Source organism: Quercus suber, unplaced genomic scaffold, assembly GCF_002906115.3.
Source record: "Quercus suber isolate HL8 unplaced genomic scaffold, Cork oak 2.0 scaffold_35, whole genome shotgun sequence".
NCBI classification, from domain to species: Eukaryota; Viridiplantae; Streptophyta; class Magnoliopsida; order Fagales; family Fagaceae; genus Quercus; species Quercus suber.
In genome coordinates, this window is record NW_027069500.1 from 1,726,308 (window position 1) to 1,735,150 (window position 8,843).

Sequence of the window (8,843 nt, forward strand, 5' to 3'; positions counted from 1 at the left end):
TTTCCATTAATGGAAGAAAACTAGTACTACCAAGGGTCTGCTGCATTCCAAGCAGCACCGGACACTTTGCCTTGCATGCAACTACTGACATAAATTAATTAATTGAGTTACGAAATATCTCATTCACATTATGTAACCAAAACATGGAGTACATCAAGAAGCAAATATTTCACATAAACAACCAATTCTAACAAAAAAGAAAGTCATGAACTGCCAACTCAATTAACAAGCCACAACTCACCATTATTCAATCCACCCTATCATAACTAGCAACATATAAAATAGCACTGATGTTACAGATCAATAATTTTTAAGCATATGACTCAGCCATAAAGTGGATTGAAAAAGTTCTTTAAATAAAAGAAAATAAATAAATCCATACATAAGAAAATTTCTGGACTCTCCTAAACACAACGGCTCTCTCCGCCTGGTAACATTTTGTACAGTCACCGTTACAGATTCACTACCTCCTCCCTTTTTACACCCTTAAAACTTGTACGCTAATTTTTATCTCCTCCAGGGGCATCAGGTTTGTTCACCGTCTGAGCCTCAGCTAGCCTGATTCTAGGTATATCCTCAAACTAACAATGTACAGTTTTAAGTACAAGCAGCAATTTTATTTTCAGTCGGCTCCTATCTACCAGAATAGATAGACCAAGCCAATACTAGACACGAGAAAAAGAAGAGGGTGCTCATACTATCCTCAGTTAGCTGTACAAGAACTTCATTTCCTATGCCGTCACAGTAGGATGTGGATTCATAATGCTAATCCTTCTTTCTGCAAAAAAAAAAAAAAAAAAAATTAACCACCCTGTTAGAAAGCTATTAACATGCTGGTTAAGCATTGAAGACTCAGGTATAAATAATATCAGTATAATCATAACATAACTTCCCCTAGTCAATTAATAATAATTTAAGATTTAAAACCAACAAGGGGACATATCACAAAATAAGTAAAATACTTAACATATTCAAGTTCTCACAAATGCTTAATTTATTGACAAACAATGAACATTTTACAAGATTAGGTGTTAAAAATATCTACTGCATGAAAGTTTTGCATAAAAGGTGATATTCTAGTCATCTTGCGTACAAGAAAATAGACCAAAAAAATGAGTATATATATATAGAGAGAGAGAGAGAGAGAGAGAGAGAGAGAGAGAGAATAAAAACCTCCAGCTGCCACAAGTTTCTCTACACGTGCTACTATATGCTTCCCATATGTATACTTCTTCAGAGCATTCAGATGGACCTTTATTCGATTTAGTATAAGTTCAAGTTGCTGGTCATCACAAGTTTCCAACACCTTCTGTACAACATAGTTCGCAAACTGATCTTTCATCATCACCTATATCCATAGAGACAGAAACCAAAAATCATTAGCAAATGAAATCCCTCACAGACCCATAGAATGGCCTAAAATGTTCAAGCATGAAAACCTCAGGAACTGCTAATCTAACAACCCAAATACCTGATTCACTTAAAAAAAATTAGACAAAGCTACAAGAACACTTAAGATAGCTTTGGAGATGCCAAGGGAGACATCAAACACCCTTAATCTATACAATATATTAAAGTTGAAACTCAATAAAGATCCATTTTAGAATCTAATTAAACTTTAATCTTGTCCCAAATGCCATTCCAGTCAGAATTCACATGTTCTAATTTTCTACCAACTGTCCTTCCTACTTAAAATACTCCTAGCTCATTAAAACTACTTCTAACCCATTTTACTTCAAGCCCATTTAAAACTACTTCCAACCCTTTTGAAACTAATCCAAATTTTCTTACTTAAACGCATTATTAATGTAAATATAAACATTAATGAGAATTTTACAATATTCTAAAAAGTGATCCTTTTCAATATATTTTCTTAATAACTCACTCAATTTGTATGACTTATTTAAAAATGTAAAACATTAAATAAATTCATTACATCACAATAGCAAAAATTACCCGCTAAGTATATTAGGACAACAATTTACTTTCTTTTTATTTTAACAAAAATGGAGCAACCAAGAATGAACAATTTACATACTCTACCAAATGTTTACAATGATTTTTCAAGAGTTGACAAAAATTCAAAACATGAGCTTTGATATTGTTAACTTGGATATGAACATTTGATATGTATTTTATAGTGTATATCCTTAAATGTACCAATATGTAGGTAGGAAGTTAATAACTAGTTTATACTAATAGAAACCTTCAATAATCTAAGGTTAACCATCCAATTGGCATTATTAGCCCCATATCAAAAGGCACTATCTGTTTCAGTACAGGGGTTTCTCATATCTTCCACTATGGCATAATTTTAGAAGAAGATAGGGGTGGGGAGCCTGGGAGATGGGGAAGGGCAGGGTTCTGACACCAAACTATTCTACCTGCAAGGGAATATTAAGAGGCACTTATTTAAAAGGACTTGAGATTACTAAAGCAATCAGAAACCTCAACAGGCTATGTAGTATATTTATTTAATGATAGGGAGCAATTGTATGGTTAACAAACCTGAAGGGGCTCATTTTCATCAGTGGCACCAAGCATCTCGGTAACCAGGGCCTGGCGTTCAGCGGCAGTTCCAAAACTCAAGCACTTCTCTATAACATTGGAGGCAAACTTCTGCTGGCTCATTTGAACTATCTGACCAGTTAATTTAGTAATTATGGATGAACGTTCATGTGGCTTTCCGTGCTCCAGCACATGCTGTACAATTTTACAAAAGCAATCAAAATACTTTCACAAAACAAGTGAGTTAAAGTAGAGAGCAATGGAAAAAACACATACAGTTATAATTTCAATTGCAACCCAAGAATAGCGGGCATGCATGAATCCATCAAGAGTAAATTGGAAGCAAGGAATAAGAGGGCCTTAATACACAGGCCAAACGGTAGCAAGCACATTAGGGGTGCCCACATTACTCTTTATAATAGGCAATACCACAGGTGAATAATTATGCCAAACAATAAAGGTGCAGGTGGAGGTTGGTGGTGGTAGGGTGTTTGGAAGTATACCCAGCCCTTGAAAAATAACATCAAGTAAACAAACCACAGAATGCGCAATTCAGGAGGAAGTACCATTTCTCATGGGAGGAATATATGACTGTTGTCCAAGGCAGTTATAAATTATCACTATAACACACGCGCGCGCACATTATTTTCTTTATCCCTCCATTTAACTGAGGAATTTGAAAGGTAGGACAAGTCAAGGTCAAGGTAAGGAGACATGCAATTATTCATTTTAATGAAGTCTAATGGTTTTGGAAACATTGAGAACTAGGAAACAGCAATATCAATAACCAACAATCATGACCCCATATTAGTCCAAATTGTAATGAGCAACAAGCTTCCAAGAAGTACAACAAACCTGAACAACATAATTCCCATATTGGTCTTGTGCCAACATGCAAACCGACAGCAAAATCTCATCCATCATTATTTGCTGTGTTTTAGGGTCATGGCAGTGCTCCAGGATTCTCTGTCATATGATAGTGATAACACTTCAGCAATAAAATTCTTACATTTTTAATCACAAACACCCACACCACTCCCCTCTCCATATAAAAACAGAGTTTCTTCACCTGTATGACACGACAACCATATGGATGGGTAGACAGCGTCACAACTTGATCATAAAATGTTGAAACAATAAAATGGATTGCATCTTCAGGTACACATTCAATGCACTTCTGGATGACATGGTTCCCATTCTGATCACGTACACAACGCATAACATGGCCATCCAGCTCCTTGACCATTTTAGTCTGCTGGTCCAGATCAACAACTTCAATAGCCTGAAGAGTACAATCAAAGAATGTCAAGATTTAATGCAAGGTCAATATACCTGTACTTCTATAATCAGCATTCAAAAATAACTGAAGACATGTTCGCTAAAGAGAAAATTTCAAGGCTTCGTATCTTAAATACATAGATTCAGAATGATTTAAGCTGCTATCTCATTCTCTACAATTTGAATTAAAGAATGTTAGTGTAGTAACTCATCTAATTGGAGAACTAAAATATCTCAAAAGTGCAATCTGCTATTTAAAGTTAGTTTAGAGAGATTCCTGCATGTGTCTATTAACTCTTCAAAAAGGAATGTCTTATTCACCATTCTCAAACAGCCGGTTTGACATGGTTTTCCCCAATAGCCAAAGAATATTATATAACACTTTAAAGCTTGTCTTGTCAACGCATGTTGAAATAAGAAGGTAGAAGATACCACTATTGAAGATCATGCAAGAAACACAAATAAGCAAATATGAAGGATGGGTTGACACAATGTAAAACTCTCATAAGTCAGGTCATTGAATGACCATACCTTCTGGATAACTCGACAGCCATACATTTGAAGGCTAAGGTTCAGCACGTGACCAGTGAGCTGGTCAGCCAGTTCTCTTATTTGGGAGGGAGTTCCATGCTCAAAAAACTGAACACAAAAGAAAAACTGTTAGCCATAAACAAATTTGATCCACGCAATTTCATCACCAGCACTTCCCACGTGTTTCTACAAAATAAAAAACAATAACACAGACTACTTGAAAATAAAAGGCAAAATGATTTTAAAAAAATTACCTTCTGAATAACATAATTACCAAATACATCAGTCATTAGGGAAAGAGCTTGGGGCATAATTTCATCAAAAACCATGTTTTTCTCCTCTGATGTGGCAGTCTCAAGTTTCTGTTGAATAAATCGACTCCCATACTGATCGGCACTGTTCAAGAAGGTATTTAATTAAAGGGTCAAATTTTTGGAGGTCACCAACAGCCCAAAAAGTTTAACAAGCAGTAAATACCTGAACTCGACAACATGGCCTGCTATTTCTGAAAGCTCAAAACATTTAGTTTTATTGCTCTTAAACTCATCTAGTAAAGTGGATGCAAAAGTTTCGTCCAAGTTTCCACCAGCTTCCGAATGCCAAGCTCCCATGACACCCCCAGCTATATTTCTCATCCCAGGAAAACGCATGTTTCGCTCACTGTGTCTGACAGGACTACCTGGTCCAACAGGGGAGTTAGGCAGAAGAGCACCAGCCAATGGGCTTCCAGGATATGACATGCCAAGCCCTAATGCTGGATTTCCATAATAACCATGATTCAAGCTAGGAGATTTACCAAGGTAGGGAACACCAAACTGTGACTTTTGAGGTGAAAGCAATGCCCCCAGATAAGCTTTCTGGAGTTCAATTAAATCAAAGTACGAATTACCCATATCCCTATCTAGTGCCACATCGTTAAGGGCAGCAGCCTGTGCAGCAGCATACTCATTCGATCTCAAGTACTGAGGATATAATGGATCCATCAGCGGCACCTGAAGAGCAATCCCAGCAGTGTGATTTCTAACTCTGCTAAGATTCTGCAAATCAGCTCCTGCTGCCAACATATTTGGTCCTAAAGAGAAACCTCCTCCCAATACTCTGGAGTCCATCCCACTAACTCCCAATGCAGATGCAGCAGCAGCATTTTCAAATAATGGCGGCAGACTACCACTGCCAAGCTGGCTACCCATCATGGATGGTGATGAGGGATTAATGGCATAGCCACTCAAGCCATAGTTTTGAAAGGAGGTATTCATACCATCCAAATTCTGATAGTGAGAAGGTGAACTTCCTCGGCCATTAAGAGTTGGTGTAGATGGTACTTTCAAGTAAGAGTTAGCAGATGAAACGGCATTCTTTTGAAGTTCTACTTTCTCTTCAGATTTTAAGAAAGAGTTGTTTAGATCCATCCTAGCCCCACTGCTATTTCCAATCATTGGGTATCCTTTGGCTGATTGGGGGCCAGAATGCAGATGAAAATGCCCCGATTCAGACTTGTTTAAGTATGAATGTTGTTTGATATGATTCAGATCACCCTGCAAATTGAACAGGTCATGGTGATCATCAATTTCATGTTGCAGTTGTGACCTTGAATGGTTCTCTTTTTCTTCCAAACCATTTGTTGACAGATTCATGCCAGACAAAGCAGCGACCAGATCAGTAGAGTCATTCAAACCAGGTGAGACACCATTGAATGAGTTTGAACCACTGATAGTTCTTTTATCCATAGAGCTAGCCCTCCCAACAGGTGGAATTCGAGGACTAGGTGCCCTAGCCACAAGTTGAGGGTCAGGGGTGGTGCTTCTTGACAGGGAGGCACCTAGAGCAGAAGCATAAGTATGAGAAGCCGAAGAACCAATATTTTGGGTGGCAGACACGCTCTGCTTATGTCCACCAGAACGCAAAGCATCCATAGATGCCATTTCATGGTGCAGATGAGCAAACTGGGACTCTGAAGTTTCAACACCATTATCGAATGCATTTCGGCTAGATGGGCGAGATGGGTGCCTAGAAACAGATGCATGTATATCCTCCTGCATCAAAAAACTAAACCATAAAGCCAGCAGCTTTAAGTGGGGCAAATCAAGCAGAACTTTCAGCACATGCCATGAATGTAGCATATACCAAAATCAACTAAAAGAACAACTAGAAGCACATATATGATATAAGACAAAGACCCACTTTTGATAAGATCATGATTTTAGGATACAGTATATCAGTATTCAACCCAATCGCAATGTTTTTTTTTTAACTTTGTTTCAAACTAGTGCAAGGACATTTTACTCTTCCAATGTGGTGCCTATCTAATTATGAACCAATTGCTTCTCACCAGATCAAGGTTCAGAGGTACCACCAACATTTAGCTAAAGAACAGGGCCACTGGTATAGATAACACGAACAGGCACATTCTTCAACACATTGAGAGATTATGCAATTGGTGAACCAACATGAGAGCAGATTAAAGTAAGAAAAACAAAAAATTACATAAAATATCTATATTGAAGTCAATGAGAAAGAGATTTTAATTTCTTTTAGGAAGATCAAATATCACTGCTGATCACAAGGACCTAATATTGATAAAACCAGGTCCACATAGATCAACATGGAAAGAAATTACATCAATCACTCATTCTTCAACACACAAGTTCAAAATGAACATAATGATTAACCCTGCCAAGCATAGAACAGAAAGAGAAACATAAACTCCAGGATATCAAATTCAGGCAACAAAAATCACATATCAAATACATAAAAGTATCTAAAACTCATGATCGTAGAAACCAAATTAAATCAAAACCATTACAAGTCACTATAACTTCACCTGAATGATCTCTGCAATACTCTTCTGCCTAGTCCCTAGCCCCAACCCCGGCAAGCCAATCAACCCGTCTCCACCCCACTCAGCTGCAGCACCCTTCCCATTCTCCTCACCTCCAAACCCCGGCTGCACTGAAAAAAGCGACCGGTTTTCATTCCCATTACTACCCTCTTCACCACCTACTCTACTGACTTTTCTCCTATCACCAATCCCTCCCACCACCGAACCGGCCACGCCGCCGCCGCCGCCGCCGCTCAACCGCTGCGCAAACCGCCTTTCCTCCTTGGAAAGAAGCGGAGGAGGCAGCCTCGGGTTCAGATTCACATTCGCATAGTAATAACTCACGTATGCCGGGTCAGCACGAAGCTCATCCTCACTCAAAACCCCTTTCCCACCATTCTTCTTGAACCCCATCACCGCCGAGGCATCGAATAAGCCCCCCACAGCACTCAAAGAGCCCTCCACAGTCGGTGGAGCCGACCCACTTCGATACATACTGAGTTCCTTCTCTCTATCACTCAGCTCCTCTTGTTGCCGCCTTTGCTCCCTCATCAACAACCCCAAATCTTCGCTGTATTCACTGTTTTTAAGCACCGATCGCACCGAAACATCGGGTGCCATCTTTGAATAAGTATCAGTGACCATCACATATGAGAACCGAAAAAAAAAAAAAATCAAACAGACACTGAAACTGCTTAAAGTTTGAAACTTTGAGCTGGGAATCAGCTCAAGATAGTTAAAACTCAAATGGGTATGTTGCAAAAGCTTCAAAGACTTTGTCTTTTGTGCTGAAAATCACAAACCCATGTCTCAAAAATTTTGCAGAAACCAAAAAAAAAATATGGGTTTAAGTTAAAGTTTGGATTTTTGGGTTGCAATTTAGTCAAAGAGATAGAGATCGGAGTGAGAGTACATAGTGAACATGATCAACAATGAGTTCCGCCATTTTCAGAGAGAGAAAAAGAAAGAAAAGACGGAGACAGTGCAGTCGAGAAGAGAGTGGGGGGAGTGATAAGCACAAGCAGTGGAGTAATCTGAGCCGTTGGATATACTCTTCAACGGCTATGATCAATTCTAAGGGGATTTGTTCTTACAATAGGTCTTTTAGGGTTTTTCATTTTTTTTTTTTTACTAGGATTATTATATGTAAGTTGGGTTACTGTTTTTGGTTTGCTTTTGTTTTTTTTTTTTTTTTTTTTATATAATTAAAAAATACAGATATGCTTGATATGCATTGGCACGTTGGGTTTTTTTTTTTCTTTTTTTATTTTTTTATATCTGATTTGGTTGTGAATTGTGATTCTTATTATGTAGGGAGTCAATGGAAGATATGTATGGCAAAAATATAGGATTTTTATGTTGTATCATCATGGAAAGTAGATTTCTCAATTTTTTTGCTTGTTATGGAAATTGTTTTGCAAGTCAAATGCATGGCTTTGAATCTAGGGGAGATTTTATAGGATTTGTAGTGTCAAGATTTGTAGCCTAAGACCAAAAGATTTGGAGTACGAGCCTAATAAACTCAATACAATGAATTTGTAGAGAGTGGGTGAAAGAGCTGAGCTGGTTGTGAATTAAACAACGTTCAACAAAGATTTTACTGATGAATTTATGTAAGAACAAACTTGAAACTTGAATATATTCACGTCACTTGAAACTTGAATATATTCACGTCACTTGAAGAGACAAACTTTTGTATATATTATTC

General features: G+C 37.9%; 1 protein-coding gene across 2 annotated transcripts; it reads right to left on the reverse strand.

Annotated features, from left to right (window-relative positions):
• Positions 1-335: 335 nt before the first annotated feature.
• On the reverse strand, positions 336-8,183 carry LOC112028269 (pumilio homolog 1). Of its 2 annotated transcripts, XM_065770725.1 has the most exons (10): positions 7,139-8,183; positions 5,114-6,350; positions 4,795-4,996; positions 4,572-4,713; positions 4,318-4,425; positions 3,578-3,790; positions 3,364-3,474; positions 2,509-2,703; positions 1,174-1,348; positions 336-778 (listed from the first exon to the last, which is right to left on the reverse strand). In XM_065770725.1, the coding sequence occupies exons 1-10, from the start codon at positions 7,778-7,780 to the stop codon at positions 732-734; spliced, it is 3,072 nt and encodes a 1,023-aa protein (XP_065626797.1). In that variant the 5' UTR covers positions 7,781-8,183; the 3' UTR covers positions 336-731. The 2 variants fall into 2 exon arrangements, with proteins under 2 accessions (XP_065626797.1, XP_023916710.1); XM_024060942.2 differs by having other exon boundaries at positions 4,795-6,350; positions 7,139-8,182.
• Positions 8,184-8,843: the final 660 nt, after the last annotated feature.

Coding starts and splice junctions, on each gene's coding strand:
- LOC112028269 (XM_024060942.2), bottom strand. CDS start 7,780: ATGGTCACTGATACTTATTCAAAGATGGCACCCGATGTTTCGGTGCGA. Junction 4,714..4,794: donor GGCCATGTTGTCGAGTTCAG/GTATTTACTGCT, acceptor CTTCTTGAACAG/TGCCGATCAGTATGGGAGTC. Junction 3,791..4,317: donor GCTGTCGAGTTATCCAGAAG/GTATGGTCATTC, acceptor TGTACTCTTCAG/GCTATTGAAGTTGTTGATCT.